The sequence below is a fragment of the Helianthus annuus genome, chromosome 17 (assembly GCF_002127325.2).
Source record: "Helianthus annuus cultivar XRQ/B chromosome 17, HanXRQr2.0-SUNRISE, whole genome shotgun sequence".
NCBI classification, from domain to species: Eukaryota; Viridiplantae; Streptophyta; class Magnoliopsida; order Asterales; family Asteraceae; genus Helianthus; species Helianthus annuus.
In genome coordinates, this window is record NC_035449.2 from 85699588 (window position 1) to 85716263 (window position 16676).

Below are 16676 nucleotides of genomic sequence, written 5' to 3' on the forward strand. Positions count from 1 at the left end.
TACCATGTTCGTCTAAGAACGCGTATTCTAGACCTTTTGGTAGTTCCTTGAGTTCAAGTGGTGGTGGTTCTTCAAGAGACCGCTTATTTTCTTCTTTATTAAGATCGATGGCCAAAAAGATTTGTTCTATGACGACTTCCTCTTCGACAAATTCCTCTTCCATTTCTTCCGTATCGGGTGGCTCTGCTTCATCTTCAATTAGGAGGTCGACATCATGAATTGGACATTTCATTGATTGGTCAAGATCGACGTACCTTTTGTCGGCCCCTTATTGAAGTGGTAGGTTATTTTGCTTTCGTTAGGTCAAGGTTTGATGGGATTTTAGAAATGGTTGTCCCAACACGAGGGGGGTATCATCTAGGATGATAAAGTCGGTTGGGACTACCGCTTGGCTTGTTTGAATTAAGACATCCTCAACCATTCCCGTGGCGTTAATCATTTTTCGGTTAGATAGAAAAATAGGAATTTTAAGAGGAGAAAAATCACTAGTACCCAATTTTTCCAAAATATAGTTTGGCATTATGTTAACGCAAAGATCTTTATCAATGAGCACGTTACTAACAAAGATGTTTTGAAAAAAAACATGGTACCGGTTTTATGTTTAGTTCATGGTATTCATCTTTTGTTAGCGAAGTTTGATCATTCGTTAACGTGACGCTTACTAATTCCTCGATTTTAGTAGAAGTGTTTAACTCTTTTAAAAACATGGCATGAGGAGATACCAAACAATGATTTTAAAAGAAGGTTGTAAAATGTGAATTTCAGAAAAAGTTTGTTCTAGTTTAAAATCGTTAGTTTTAGACTTACCTTCTTCTTGGTTTGTTTCATGCGTAAGTTTTTCATCTTGTTCTTCTATTTTTACCTCGTCGATTATTACCTCTTTAGTACAAATAGTCTCTTCCTTTTCTCGAGATCTCTTAATTAAGAGTTCTAGATTTTTAAAACTTTGTATGACTCTTTCGGCTTCAGGAGTGATTGTTGGTGGTGTGTGTAGGTTTCAAACCTAGGTTCTTCATAAGTGGTGTATGAAGAACTTGGTGTGGTGTATGAGGTTGGTGGTTTGAAAAGGTAACAATGGTGTACCGAATGGAATTCACCGCAAATGGTACAATATGGTTCCTCATAGTCATCCTCAATATAGTAGGTATAGTCTTCTAAGTAGTAATCCATTGTTTTGGAAGATACCCAAAAGAATAACGAGCCTCGGGATCAGAAAACATAAGAAAAATTTAACAGATTGTTGACCACGGCCACATGCTGAACTGGCACGGCCCCCGTGGTCAGTTCTGTATTTGGGCGTTGAAAAAGTTTTTTAAGAAAAGTTGCAGCATGGGGGCGTATCCCAGTAACACGGCCCCGTGTTTAACCTATTGTAAACAGAAAAAATTTTAAAAACGGGTGCGTAGTTTTGAAAAATGTTAGAATTTGATTAACTAATTTTAAGTTTTCTCAAAATCCTTGTGTCCCCGACAACGGCATCAAAAACTTGACGTGTGCGGGTGTGTATATGTTTTTAGATATATTTTTAGCTTTTTTTACTCGCTGATTTAAGTTTTAAATTTATAAAACATGATATTCTACTATCACTCTACACACACATTGTGGCAAGTTCACCCATCGCGGACGTAGTATAGTGATGGTAAGATACCGAGGTCGTCCAAGAACACAAGAGCTTTTAATACCGGCTTATCATTAACGTATAATCGAACCAAAGTTTGAGAAAAAGATTTTAAAGCTAATAAAAAGATAAACTAAAAAGCAAAAATAAAATATAAGGAAAAACAAATAGACAAGAAAGAATCACTTGGTTCCAACTCCTCTTTTATGTATCCTTTTAATGATTTCCGCACTTTGGGCATTTTAAGAGATGATCTTTAAGTTATAGTAGTAGGCCCCCTTCCAGGAAACGTTACCCTCAACCTATTGGTCTAAGTCAGCAAGCATACAGTCCCGCAAGGTCGGATTATTCAAAGATAATTAAGTAAGTTATTAATTCGAAAAGTGGTAGGCCCCCTCCCAGGCAGCTTATACCCTCAACCCTTTGGTCTGAGTCACCAGGGATACAGTCCTCGCAGGGTTGGTTTAAAGTTTTAATAGTAGTTTATAGATAAGGGATTCAAGCGGTTCCTACTTTTCCCGCGGGGGTTAAGACCGTCCGCTCGTGAAATAGTACTAAGCTTGAACCAGGTTCTTTCAGGATCTATACACTGAACGAGACATAGAATTTACCCAACCACCCTTCTAACCCCCTTCCAGGCAATTAACGCGCTTTATATAGACCATAAAGACACGAATATGTGAATAAACGACATATGAAGAATGATTAGATAAATGCGCCTTCAATATAAAAAAACTACATACCCAATTAAAAAGGAGCCAAAGATTCCAAATCAAAAAGTAATACATAAAAGATTTATCTTTGTCACACCCTCAAAATCCACCTGCGAAGTATTACCGCGAGGCGTGTGACTGACCAGGATCATGCCACCAATCATATTGAAGAATAAGTAAAAGTAAAAGTAAACAAAGTCCATCAAAACCAATACGTCTAGTGTTTACGAAGCAAACATCCAAAACCAAGTTTAAGTGTCAGCGGAAGCATAAAGTAAAATCCAATAATGTGACAACCCTCACTAAACCAGGTATCTGTACAATTAACTAATCTTAATTACGTGCTTAATGACTGTGCTTAATTACAACTGATGACGTAAACTGTTTTCTGATTTCTGTAACGTACATACATATGCATCACATTTCATACTGTCACTCCATTCATGACATACAAACTTTAGTGACAAACCTGATGCACAAAGCACAGTTAGCACAGTTAAGCGGATAACTCAGGAATATACTGACAGTGCCAGTACATAGACAGACGGTGTTTTGAGACCCAGTATGGGCCAGGGACAAAGTACTACACTAGTATGGGTATAAGGAAGTGAGGACCATAAGACTGTGTCACTAGGTGATAGATTGAGTGCCGGAAAGTTCCTAAAACTCATTTTAAGTACAGAATTCTGCATTTTCAGCAAAAAAAAACCCGCTTTTAACACATCGTATTATGCAGAGATTTGACTAAATGGTCCTGAATGCTTTCCTAAGTGTTGGGAATTAATTGTGTTACAAAAAGATGCATAAAAGACACTATACGGTACAATTTAACACTTTATCGGAACGGTACTTAACCGAACAACCGGACATTACCCGGAATACCAAAATTTTGTCAAAAATATTATTTTATTATTTTTAACCAATTATGATCTCAAAAATCCCAACACACTATATAAATATGTCATACACTTACTACCTTAGATAATTCACTAAACCTTCCAAGTAATCACCTGCTTATAATAAAAATTTACAAATAACCCCCCCCCCCTCACTATTTTCAGCTCATATAGGGGACCCACCATAATCATCACTAAATCCCCTAATAAATATTCCCTTTTTATTTGATTGGACCCCTTTATTTGCTTCACTTGCCAAGAAATATGAATGATTACAAGTAGAGTGGTTACTAGCTTCATCATTTCACTCTCTCTACAAGATCACTCCTTCACATCCTCACTCTCTCCCTCCCCTCTCGGCTGCCCACATCCGCCACCACCCTCACCACTCCAACATTCATCCATTGTTCCATTTTCAAGTTCAAATCAAGTGCTAGAAGAAGTCTTGTGAAGCTTGGAGCTTGGAGGACTTGAAGAAACATCACCCCTTGCATTCTCACGCCATTTTCATCACCATTCTTTGCTCACAAGTTCATCCCTAGCCCTTGTGCTAGTTGTAAGTCTTCGATTTAAATTTTGGTCACTTCTACGTTGATTATTCGAAAGATTGTAGTTGATGTGTAACACGAGAACATGAAAAGAACATGAACAAAGAACATGAACATAAACTTACATAATGATGAAATCTAGTTGGATTAAGTTTGGTTAAAGCATGCATGATGTTGATCATTAATTTCTTGATAAACCCGTTGTTAGGACATTCGTTGATGCGTTTTAGTAACATTTACATCATAAAAAGCATGCTGATTAGCATTATCAGCCAACTTCAACTGGCTGTAACTGGATCATTATAAATCGAAAAACTGACTTTCTGAAGCCTAAATTATGCATTTTTGAAAAACGGATCAAATGGCACTAGAATCGTAATTTTTTGAGGTCGTTTACTATTTTTAAAGGACTGTTTTAGGACAGCAGCTCAAGCTGCGTTTTTACTGCAGAAAATGTGTTTTGTATTTTTAGTCATAACTTAAAATCTGAGTAGAACCAGCTCATGAAATTTATATTGTAGATGATCACTGATGTCGGCGTGATCCTCCAACTGGAATTTCATCAATCGGACTTGCGATGAATTTTAAACGAATTATTCCGTAGACTGCAGTTAGAAAGTGACAAATCTGATTGCAGTATGGTAAATGATTTCCTATAAAATATTGGTAATCAATTGGACCCCGATATTTTTAAACAATAAGATTTCGATTGTATAGGACATTCTGTAAAAATTTGGGAATTTTTGGAATGAGTTAACTATTTTATTAAAATGCTCGAAAACAGTCCAGTTTTGAACATTAAAGCTGAAATGACATAGGTAATATTTTGCATGTCTAAATGTCGGGTTGGTTATGTGAGAACGATCTAACGGGATATATGTTAAAGAAAATGATATGCCATTTAGCATGGACACCTCCATTTACAAAGGAGACTATGGCGAAATTTCCAAAAATCCTAACACAAAGGAGACTATGGCGAAATTTCCAAAAATCCAACATGACATGTGATTAAGTTAAAATATAGATTATTTTAACACATAATTATCACTCGGAATAATATAAGAAACGTAACTCAAAACCTTAAACTCTAAGCCAAGGCACGGCCCGTTCGTCTAATAGACATTAGTACGTTGTAGGTTGTCATGTAGCTGACAGAGTTTGAGACGGTACAAGACGCACTACTGTGAGTTCATGTCCCCCTTTTCTCTTAACTATTTTTAGTTTTATACTTCAGGGGTGGAATACATGTTACAATTTATTACAGACATTTTATACATGGTATGGTTAGCTTAAGGAGGGTGTTTACTACACGATCAAGTGAGCGGTGGGCATGACACTTAAGACCATTAATCCTCATTGTAGGACCACGGGACATGAGTGATAGATCTATTTGGGTGTAGCGAGCCCACACCCATGAGGTCGGGGCGGCCCATAGTGGTGACTATGTCTTCATACCGGAGACAAATTTGCTAGGTTTGAGTCTTCCTACACCAGTTTCACACATACTATTGGCCTTGCAACCCAATGGTGATCAGTTTTTCCTTATTGCTACATACCAGGGACTTTTATACATACGAGACTTATTTTAAAGGCTTATACACACAAACATACACATGAACTCGCTCAACTTTTGTTGATATTTTTAAACTACATGTATTTCAGGGAATTAATCGGATCTTGCAAGTGATGCATGTTAGCTGCATACTAAATAAGGATGTCATCCAGGGTCGTAGGTTTGGGAAGTGTAACTCCTTCCTGGACGGGTTGCATGTCTCAAATCCTCGTTTTGTTGGTAGTCTTTTGTTGAGTTTGATGAACTCATTTTAAACAATGTCATGGTTTGTAATATGTTTTGGGATTGACGTTTTAAGGCAAGATGTTATGCATTATTCTAAACTATTTTAATGGATGACCATCACGTATTTTCATCATATAGCATTGTTGTGATTGTTGCTATGGTATTAAGAAGTCACACCAAATAATCCACGCTTCCGCAAAAGCCAGGGTGTGACAGCTTGGTATCAGAGCTTCGATCATAGCGAACTAGGATTCATTCTCGAGTCTAGACTATGATCACTAGGGCTCCGACAAAAACGCTTTCAAACAATTTTACATTGCATGCACAAAATGTCCAGATCCAGGGAACAAATGTTTTTTTACAAACAAAAGGCACAAATACACATTTCAAAGGCTATGTATATAATTTCAGTCTTAGAGACTGAGGGAGTTCAGTCTTAGAGACTGGGAAAGTTTGGTCTTAGAGCCCAGGGAGTTAGTCTTAGAGATTAGGGAATTCAGTCTAAGAGATTGGGTGGGATAGTCTGGGAAGACTAGGATGCATACATGATTACATTGCAATTTGTTTACATGCTTATCTGATTTATGTGCATATGTTGTGGCTGTGTTACAGACACCATGGCATCTTCTGATAGTGGAGTGCCCAACACGATCGACCCTATGGCCATTACCTCGGATGACGAGATAGCCACGGACCCGGAGGTTTATACCTCAGACACCACGAGCACCAATGAGGATGACTTTCAGCCTTTTGCCCTACCAGTATTCGGAGACGACTTGCCCTTAGCTGATGGTCCACCGGGAGAGGATCTACCTCTTGTCCCGATCCCTGTCCCTCTCCCATTTGCTGCAGTTCCCTTTGAGGAACAGCCTCTTGACGCGCTACCTGATGATGACATCGACCTACTTATCGAGGGTCCCCCGGAGGGAGACCAGGATGGCGGGGCCCCGATGGAGGATGAAGTTCCTCTAGCTGATATCCCGGTTGTTGACCCCGTTGTTCCTATGGTTGAGATTCCTGCTGATGATGCCCTTGTTGTACCACCTGTCGAGGCTCCTGCTATGGAGGCCTTACCTGATCCGTCCGTTTCCTACCCGCCTGAGTCTGCATCATCTACCACTATTCACGCCCAGGACGTGCAGCACTACTCCGCAGACACCGATTCAGACATGGCGATGTCCGCTGCACCCGTTGTTTTCCATGACTTTTACCCAGAGCCTGAGGTCGAGTTTATACCTGTTGAGCCTGCTCCAGCTGATCCAGAGCTTGGAGCTGCACCAGAGCCTGTTATCTCTCCCGACCCTATTCCTGTTGATGCACCAGTCGTTGCACCACCCGTCACTGATGCACCCTTCATTGCACCACCAGCTGTTGAGGTCCCAGTTGTTGCACCTATACCTGACCCCATGCTGATGTTTGATGATCATGCACCCTTCGCTACACATATTGATCCGAGATATGCTGATACCCGTAACGGGTGGATTGAGGATGATGATGACTATCCTCCATTTGTTCTACCCGTCACCCCACCTACTGCACCTATTTATGCACCAGTCGATGTTCCACTGTTCTGCCCACACGTATCTGACACTCACCGCACCGACTTACCCACTACTTTTCTTCAGGATATACCCCCTCCCCGTCCAGGGGAAGGACCTTCTACTGGCCTGCATGGTCACATGCCACCCTTGACATCAGTCGCTTTTCCATACATACCCCCGTTTGCACCGACTGCACACACGGCTTTTACTTCTGCTGCACCAGCGGGCAAGCCATTCTTGTGGCCCTCGCCAAATGTTATGCCCTTATCAGACCCATACCACCCATTCCATGTGGGATATACCATGGATGATATACTCATATCCTTGCAGTTACAGAAGGATGCGTTGAGTCGACAAATCTAGACGCTGGAGAGGATTCCACGTCCTACCCCTTGTCATGGCCAGTCTCCTTTCGCGACACCACTAGCTCCTCTCGGACTGCACCCTGATTCTGACGTCCGTTTCCTCACCAGGGACCAGCAGATTGCCTACCTCATACGCGTTGTCCATGCTCTCGAGGAGGATTTGGCGCATTTGCGCAGATTAGTTCTCATTCCTCCACCTCCACCTCCTCCACCGTCAGCTTAGGGGTATTAGGGGTATTAGGGGTCTTAGGGGCATTAGGGGCATTAGGGATTCCAGATCTTCTACAGACAGGCTACTCTTGGTGAGAAGACAGCGTTCGAGCCATGATTATGAAGACTTTTGAGACCACGTTTTTTGACTTTTGATTTAGTTGTTATTGTACTCAGACAAGGGTGATGTAGCCCTTAGTCTATTTTGACATATGATACAATTGTAAAACTGTATTGGTGGTTTTGTTTTATGCAAAGCTTAATCGCAGCCTTCTCATTTCATGCATTGTTGATTTATTTGTTTATGATTATGACATGGGATGTTATGTGTTATGGTGTTAATTAGTGTTATTACGTACGCATATTACTTACTATACATACTGTGACCTGACTGTTACGATCTTCTTATGAAAGATGCCTCCACGACGAGACACACGCTTGCCTACTACTGAAGCAGAACTACAGGAACGTATTTCAAAGGCAATAGCAGACTATGAGGCCTCGCGTGCCGAAACAAGCAGAAATACCTCAAACAATAACAACCCGCCGAATGGCTGTACCTACAAACAATTCCTGGATTGTAAGCCCTTGAACTATGATGGCACTGGGGGTGTTGTTGCTTTCGTCAGATGGACGGAAAAGACGGATTCTGTTTTAAGGATGAGCAAGTGTGCTCCTGAACATCAAGCTACATACATCACAGGGCTCTTTCTTGATGGTTTCCTATCCTAGTGGAACCTTCAAGTACAGACCCTGGGAGAGGCAGCGGCATATGCTCTGACATGGAATGAGCTGAAGGAGCTCATGAGGAAGAAATACTGTTCACGGGCCGAAATACAGAAGCTGGAAACTGAGTTCTGGCACCTCAAAATGGACGGTCCAAAGATTGTTGAATATGTGCAAAGATTCCACGACTTGTCACGCGTTGTGCCGTATATGGTTGAGCCTGAGTTTAAACACATTGAGCGTTTCATATGGGGATTGGCACCCCAGATCATGAGCATGGTGACGACGTCCAAGCCTCCAGCAATTACCAAAGCCATTGATATTAGCGTGGCACTTACAGAGGAAGCCATCAGATTGAACAAGTTTTCAATCTCTGAACCGAAAAAGAAGGAAACACATGTTGAACCATCACCAAGTGAGAACAAGAGGAAGTTCTCAAACTTCAAAAAGGGTACCAGCAGTGTCAGCAAGAAAGAAGAGGGAAGTGCACCAGCCAGGGCCAAAACTGGTGTCGAAAGCAAAGGAAGAGGATACATGGGCACCCTGCCAAAGTGTGATGCATGCCAATATCATCACCCAGGCCCATGCAAATTCAGGAAATGTGAGTCTTGTGGGAAGACTGGCCACTCAAATGAGACATGCTGGGCTAGTAATGGTGTTGGTCATGGAAATCAAAGAGGTCATGGAGGAGGGAATGGAAACCGCCATCAGGGAGGAAATGGCGGGAATGGGAATCAAGCTGGTAACCAGGGAGCTAACGCCAATCAAGGCGGTAACGGTAATGGTAACGGTCGAGGACCAGGATGTTTTAACTACGGAGACATTGGGCACTTCAAGCGCGAATGCCCAAAACTTAATCAAGCCCAGGGAAGGGTATTCAACATTGGAGCAAGGGAAGCACGCCAGGACCCAAACGTTGTCATTGGTACGTTCCCGATAAATCAACACTTTGCGTCTGTTTTATTTGACACTGGTGCCGACTATAGCTTTGTATCATTAGAATTTAAGAGTATGCTTGGGTCACGAACTCCCAGTTGTGTTACACGAACCTTTCGGGGAGTCGGCGTGGCGTAAAGTGAAGATTGGGGGAAGTAGAGAAAAATTCCCTTCTGGGCCGGCCACCAGCTCAATAACCTCGTATTCATTCAGTAATTCTACCCCTTCTTCATTCTTAGACCTCGTTCTGCTAGTAAGTTAGATATTCCGTACTCAATTGAAATGGCTAATGGAAAGTTAGTTGAAACGAATGAAGTCATCAGAGGATGTGTAATAGAGCTGGGAGAGCAAGAGTTTACACTGGATCTACTGCCAGTCGAGTTGGGAAGCTTCGACGTGGTAGTGGGAATGGATTGGTTATCAAGCAACAGAGCCGAGATTGTATGTCACGAGAAGACCATTCGCATCCCAACGGCGAATGGAGAAACGATTGTGGTACACGGAGAGAAGGGCGATACGCCCTTAAGGATCATCAGTTGCTTGAAGGCTAGGAAATGTTTGAAGAAGGGATGTGTTGCCTTCTTGGCACACATCGTGGATAAGGAGGCCACTGAGCCAAAGATAGAAGACATTCCTGTCGTAAGGGAATATCCTGAAGTCTTTCCAGAAGACTTGCCCGGACTGCTGCCATAGAGACAAGTCGAGTTTCATATCGACTTAGTCCCAGGCGCCGCGCCTGTGGCTAAGGCACCTTATAGACTTGCACCGTCAGAAATGCAGGAGTTGTCGACGCAGCTTCAGGAGTTGCTAGACAAGGGATTTATCAGGCCAAGCTTCTCGCCTTGGGGAGCTCCAGTCCTGTTTGTTAAGAAGAAAGATGGTAGTTTTCGCATGTGCATCGACTACCGAGAGCTGAACAAGTTGACAATCAAGAACAGATATCCTTTGCCAAGGATTGACGACCTATTCGATCAGTTGCAAGGTTCAAGTTTTTACTCAAAGATCGATCTCCGATCAGGATATCATCAGTTAAGGATACAAGAGGAAAGTATTCCCAAGACTGCTTTTAGAACTCGCTATGGACATTATGAGTTCCTGGTTATGCCGTTTGGTCTGACAAACGCGCCTGCTGTGTTCATGGATTTGATGAATAGAGTCTGCAAGCCATACCTCGACAAGTTTGTGATTGTGTTCATTGACGATATTTTGATTTACTTAAAAACGAAGGAAGAACACGAGCAACACTTAAGAGCTATTCTAGAGCTGCTTAAGAAGGAGAAGTTGTACGCGAAGTTCTCGAAGTGCGAATTCTGGTTACGCGAAGTTCAGTTCCTAGGTCATGTGGTAAATGGAAATGGAATCCATGTGGATCCCACAAAGATCGAGGCGATCAAGAATTGGGAGTCTCCGAAAACGCCAACCGAGATTCGGCAATTCTTGGGTTTGGCTGGGTATTATCGCAGATTCATTGAGGATTTCTCGAAAAATCGCTCAACCTTTGACCTCCCTTACGCAGAAAGACAAGAAGTTCGATTGGGAAGACAAACAAGAGGAAGCATTCCAATTGTTGAAGAACAAACTTTGTGACGCACCGATCTTATCTCTACCCGAAGGCACTGACGACTTCGTGGTATATTGCGACGCTTCGCGTCAAGGTTTGGGCTGCGTGTTGATGCAGCGACAAAAAAGTTATAGCCTATGCTTCGCGCCAACTGAAGGTTCATGAGAAAAACTACACCACGCATGACTTGGAGTTAGGCGCTGTCGTGTTTGCATTGAAGATTTGGAGACATTACTTATATGGCACGCGGTGTACCATCTATACTGATCACAAGAGTCTACAGCACATTTTCCATCAAAAGGAGCTTAACATGAGGCAAAGACGCTAGGTTGAACTGTTAAACGACTATGATTGTCAAATCAAGTATCACCCAGGGAAGGCGAATGTAGTCGCCGATGCGTTAAGTCGGAAAGAAAGGATTAAGCCCATAAGGGTTAGGGCTTTGGAAATGATTGTTCAGACAGACCTCTCGTTACGCATTGGTGCCGCGCAGAGGGAGGCTCTCAAAAGGGAAAACCTCGTGGACGAATACCTCCGTGGGATGGAGAAGCAATTGGTACCAAAGGAGGATGGAACATTATGTTTCTTGGGAAGAATTTGGGTTCCTTTCTTTGGTGGTCTGAGAGGTGTAGGACCCCTTGATGTGTATGGATCTTCACAGAATTGTCAATCTAATCAAGAGTGCGGAATCCTCTTGATCAGAATATAGCAGAAAACGTGTAGGAACAGCAAATCACTTTCACACTGGATCTTTATTGATTATCTATCAAACTGATTACAATCAATCAAGATCCCTCACAAACCCTAATTTCGTCCAAGTACTAGCTCTCACGAAATTCTATCTCTCACAAATACTGTTTTGGCTGATTAACCTAAACCCTAAAGCCTAACCTTGTTTATATAATACAAGGTTAACTAATTGGACTAGGGTTTCCTACATGGGCAAGGCCCAATTCGTCCCCCTACATCCAATTGGGTTTAGTTTAGCCCAAACTCTATAATCTCACTAATACAAAGCTAAACCCGCCAACTGTTAATCGTTTAACTAATTACAAGATATCCAAAGACCAAATCTAAGCTATTGTCACAAATATGCACCAACAAACTCCCCCTTGACAATAGCTTCATAAAAACTTTGTCTTCAGTCTTTTTTCTTCAGTCTTCTTGCAATCTTCACGTAGTCTTGCACTGTCTTTGGTCTTTGGATAGCTTCAGCTTCAATAGCTTCTGTCAGCAACAGACTCCCCCTAAGCTGATGCATCCAATCACCAAATCTTCAACACGTTAGCGTTTGAGTAAACTCCAGTTTAGCATTTGCAAAGCAATCTTCAACTCTTCAACTTTGGCTGCAATATAGAAAGGAGGTTCTACCATGCATCCAATCAAACTCTCATCTTCACGCTTCACAGCAACTTCTCAGCAACAAACTGCTTCAATCTGTATACTATAAAACAAACATCTCGAGAAACCATAAGAATTTTTCAACAAAGTTAAATAAATTATTATTTTTCAAGAGATAGTTAAACTGTATAACAGATTAAGCTTTTTCAACTTATCACCAACACGCAAAACTTTTTGTCCAACACAGAAGAACCTGCAGAAGTTAAAATTTGAAATCACTTACTAACACCGTCTCCCCCTATCAGTAACAATTCCTCCATGAATAACAGTTTTCCGTACGTTAAGAATTTTTAAACAGAAAAAGACACTATTTTTGGATTTTTATATTTTTCTGAAAGCAAGTAAATACAAAAGCAATAAACACTCTATTTTTGTGAGAATCACTGGTAAGAAGATCATATCAGCACAATCAAACTGTTTCACACAATTATATAATTCTTTATTTAATTTTTCGTGAAAAGCAGTCCAAGACGATTACCAGTATGTTTGTCCACTTAAACAAAATGCATGATCATTTCAAGTACCATTACCATATGACACGTTAAGGTAATTTTATTATACTGAAATACTAGTGTGTCCCACTTCAGGATATACCCCCACGATCAAGGTATGCACAAAGATTCATCGTAGTAGGTGAGTATACTGAATTCATCCTTTAAGATATCATGACGGTGTCTAGATCTGCATATAATATGTGTTATCATGTTTTGATTGCTTAACTATGAACACCCAAATAAATACAAATCAAATCCTGGAAATATAAACAACACACTCTATCATGCAAGTATCTTTCCTACCACATATTTCACAAGTCCAATCCAGATTTCTGAAATCTTAACTGGGAATAGGTTGAGAAGATAACAGAATAGATCTTTAGTAGAGATGGTATAATATACAGATCAAATGAGATTTTCTCAGTTTGATATAGGTTTCTTGGGTTTCTTTTGGGCACTTGAGGGCCTCTTTCGGGTGTATTAGATCTATAGCGCGACAACATACAGCTAGGTCAGCATGTATCTGGATGTAGCAGAAACTGTCGTTGCCTAGCACCTCCAGGTCAGCATATATCTGGATGCAGCAGAGGAGGTACACGACTTTTTTTCAGAGAAGATTTTAGAATCAGATCAAAATTGTGTGTATCGGGACACATACAGACATTCAAATAGAAATGAGCTAATTCCAAGTGACTTTCTTTCCTGGGGTCATGTACAATTTTAGATCTGAACAGACAGACATCCAAGATATCCCAGATGAAATAACAGTATAAAGACCCAAAACTTCAGATTTTGGCAATCTATCAACGCAAGAATTAAGGTCATTAAACCATACACCACTAATGTGTTCCTCACTCATATTCAGTTCATTTAAGTTTATATCACATTGGTAAGTTGATTATTTCATGCTTTTTGCCTACTGGTACATCATATAATGAAGCTGCTATCACACTTAAGCAATTTTGGTTCACTGTCAGTGTGACAGTCTAACTTGCTGATGTACTATCATTTCTTCTTTTTCACACAGTGACAACTCATTTTTAATTTTCTATTTTTTTTATTTTTTTTTTTTGATTTTTAAGAAAAACAGTAAACTATTTACAAAAAATTCTTATGAAAAACCAGTTATTCAGGATTCCTCATCCCATTGAGTTCGACTAAGTGTTCAAAGCGAGCCCTGTTAAATGCTTTAGTATAAAGATCTGCCACGTTATCTTCTGTGTCGACTCATCACTTTGAACTTCAATTTAAATCATTTAAAAAATATATATCAACAATCTCACACCCCCCTTCATGTGCCTGAAGCAGCCACTATCAACATAAGTTGATAATCCTCCTTAGCAGCTCCTGCACACACCAACTAGAAATTTAGTTAGATTGGGGGACCCAAGCCTTAATGGTCTTGGGTCGTCCAAATTCACCAACTATCGGAACATCCATCCAATATCCATTACTCCTAACTGGAGTCTTGGATCTTAGACTTGTTGGAATTTGATTTTGATTTCCACTAGGTCGTTGGTCCTGAGGGTTCCTATATACATTTGGACAATTTGACCTTTAGAAATTTTGATTTTGAAACCTTGAATTTTGATCCCAAGAAGCATTATTGTTGTAATTTCTAAATCCATTGTTATAAAAAGTTCGACCACCATAATTTTGGTATCGATTTTGATATTGACCTTGACTCCTGAAATTACGTGTATTTCCATTAAAATTGTTCATTCTAGGTGAACTGCTTCTAAGTCTCTGATATCTGCCTGGTGGAGATCTAGGCTGAAATCTTTGTTGATTTCTTTGAAAACGTGGAACTTGTGGAGTTCCTGTTCCAGCCTTATCTACACCAACAGCAACATTTTGTGGTTGCTTAGGAGCAGATTTCTTTGGAGAATTTGAACCTTTCTCGTCACTATCACCACTCTTCTCTGGTAATTTCCCTTTCTGTTTGTCACTCATTTGTGCTTCACTATTTTTGTTAGGACAGCAGCTAGCTACATGTCCCTTTATGTGACACCTGAAGCACGATCTCCTTTTCAAAGACTTCTTAGCTGGAGTCTCTGAGGTAGATCCCTTATCAGATGGTGATGATGCCTTGGAAGAATTTTGTTCAGTTTGCTTAAGTTCACATTTTTCTATGTTCTTATTCTTTGCAAACTCTACATTTGATTCTTTTTCAATAACAGCAGTTTCATTTTTCATATCACTACCTTGAACAAAATTAATCTTTTTAACAAAAGTTTGATTTTTGCTCTTAGGAGGTGAATTATTCTTTTTCAAAGATTCCCTGTTATTGTTCTTCCTAGCATCACCACTCTCAAACCCCTCACCTTGACTTGATGTAGATGCGAAACTACTTGGTGCGGTTGACATATAGTCTGCTAGCTCATCTTCATCAGGGAGGAAAGAATAGTCATGACTAAGAGGAGGTGGGACTTCATTAAAGCCCTGGAAGCCCACAGTGGTCTTGTCATTACTTTTCTTTAACCCACCCATCATGTGTTTCATAACAAAAGACGAATCTCTGAATTGACTTAATTTCTGTTCAAGTTCAACAATTTTGAGTTGTGCATCTGACAACTCTATGCATTTATCAGAAATCTCTTTTGTTTTCTCAGCCATCATTTCATGAGCTAAGTCTATGACTTGAAGCTTTTCATTTAATTTGCATGTTAAAGCTTCAATTTCACTTTCATACCCTTTTATCTTCTTCAAGTATGAAGTTTCGTTTCATTTAGCGAAAAAGTTTGACTCTTTTATGCTAGACATATCGCTTACCAAACTTTGGTTTTGTGTTCTCAACCTGTCAACCTCACCCTGTAATTAGCCTTTCCTTACGCTTGCCAAAAAATTTTCCACCTTTTTAATTTCTCTAGCAGTTTCGCTGGTAAGTCAAAATTAAAATCGCTGGTCAGTTTAAATTCGCTGGTTATCTCGCTGAAAAGGCTAATTTCGCTGGTTTACTTTCGCTGGTCAAATTCGCTGCTTAATTTCGCTGAAACCGTGATAATTTCGCTGTGGAAAATTATTACGATTACCAAAGTCGCCTTTGGATTTTAAATTCGCCGGTCACCGAGTAATTAAGTCACAAATTCACTGGTAAATATGCTGGATCAATTAATTTCGGAGGTCTATTAATTTCGCAGATCAGTAAATATGGAAATTCAATCTTTTTGAAAATTCTGAGGATCTTATCTCCTCTCCAACACAAATCTGCAAAATCAAAACAGCAAAATATCAGTGATTTTCGAAAATCAACAAGAAACAGAACGAAGAACGTGAAGAACACGAAGAACAATCTTCGAATCTTCAAGTGTTTCCAGCCAAAATAATCAACCGAATCTTTTCAGAAATCCTGAAAAAACACCAAACAAACAAACCAGAAGATCAAAACAGCCAACTATTTTCGAAAATTTTATCAAACCAACACAAAATTTCGAAAATTTTAAAAACCCTAATTTTCAGGTTTAACAAAAAATCGAAATCACTCCCTGTTTCTGCTGCAAACAATTGTGAACCAAGCCTTCAAGAGCCTAATGCTCTGATACCAATTGTAGGTCCCCTTGATGTGTATGGATCTTCACAGAATTGTCAATCTAATCAAGAGTGCGGAATCCTCTTGATCAGAATATAGCAGAAAACGTGTAGGAACAGCAAATCACTTTCAAACTGGATCTTTATTGATTATCTATCAAACTGATTACAATCAATCAAGATCCCTCACAAACCCTAATTTCGTCCAAGTACTAGCTCTCACGAAATTCTATCTCTCACAAATACTGTTTTGGCTGATTTACCTAAACCCTAAAGCCTAACCTTGTTTATATAACACAAGGTTAACTAATTGGACTAGGGTTTCCTACATGGGCAAGGCC

The 16676-nt window shown here is 40.2% G+C and overlaps 1 protein-coding gene across 1 annotated transcript; it reads left to right on the plus strand.

Moving 5' to 3' along the window:
• The first annotated feature begins 6190 nt into the window (after positions 1-6190).
• Positions 6191-7477, plus strand: LOC110924405 (calphotin-like). Its single transcript, XM_022168413.1, has one exon. The coding sequence runs from the start codon at positions 6191-6193 to the stop codon at positions 7475-7477; it is 1287 nt and encodes a 428-aa protein (XP_022024105.1).
• Positions 7478-16676: the final 9199 nt, after the last annotated feature.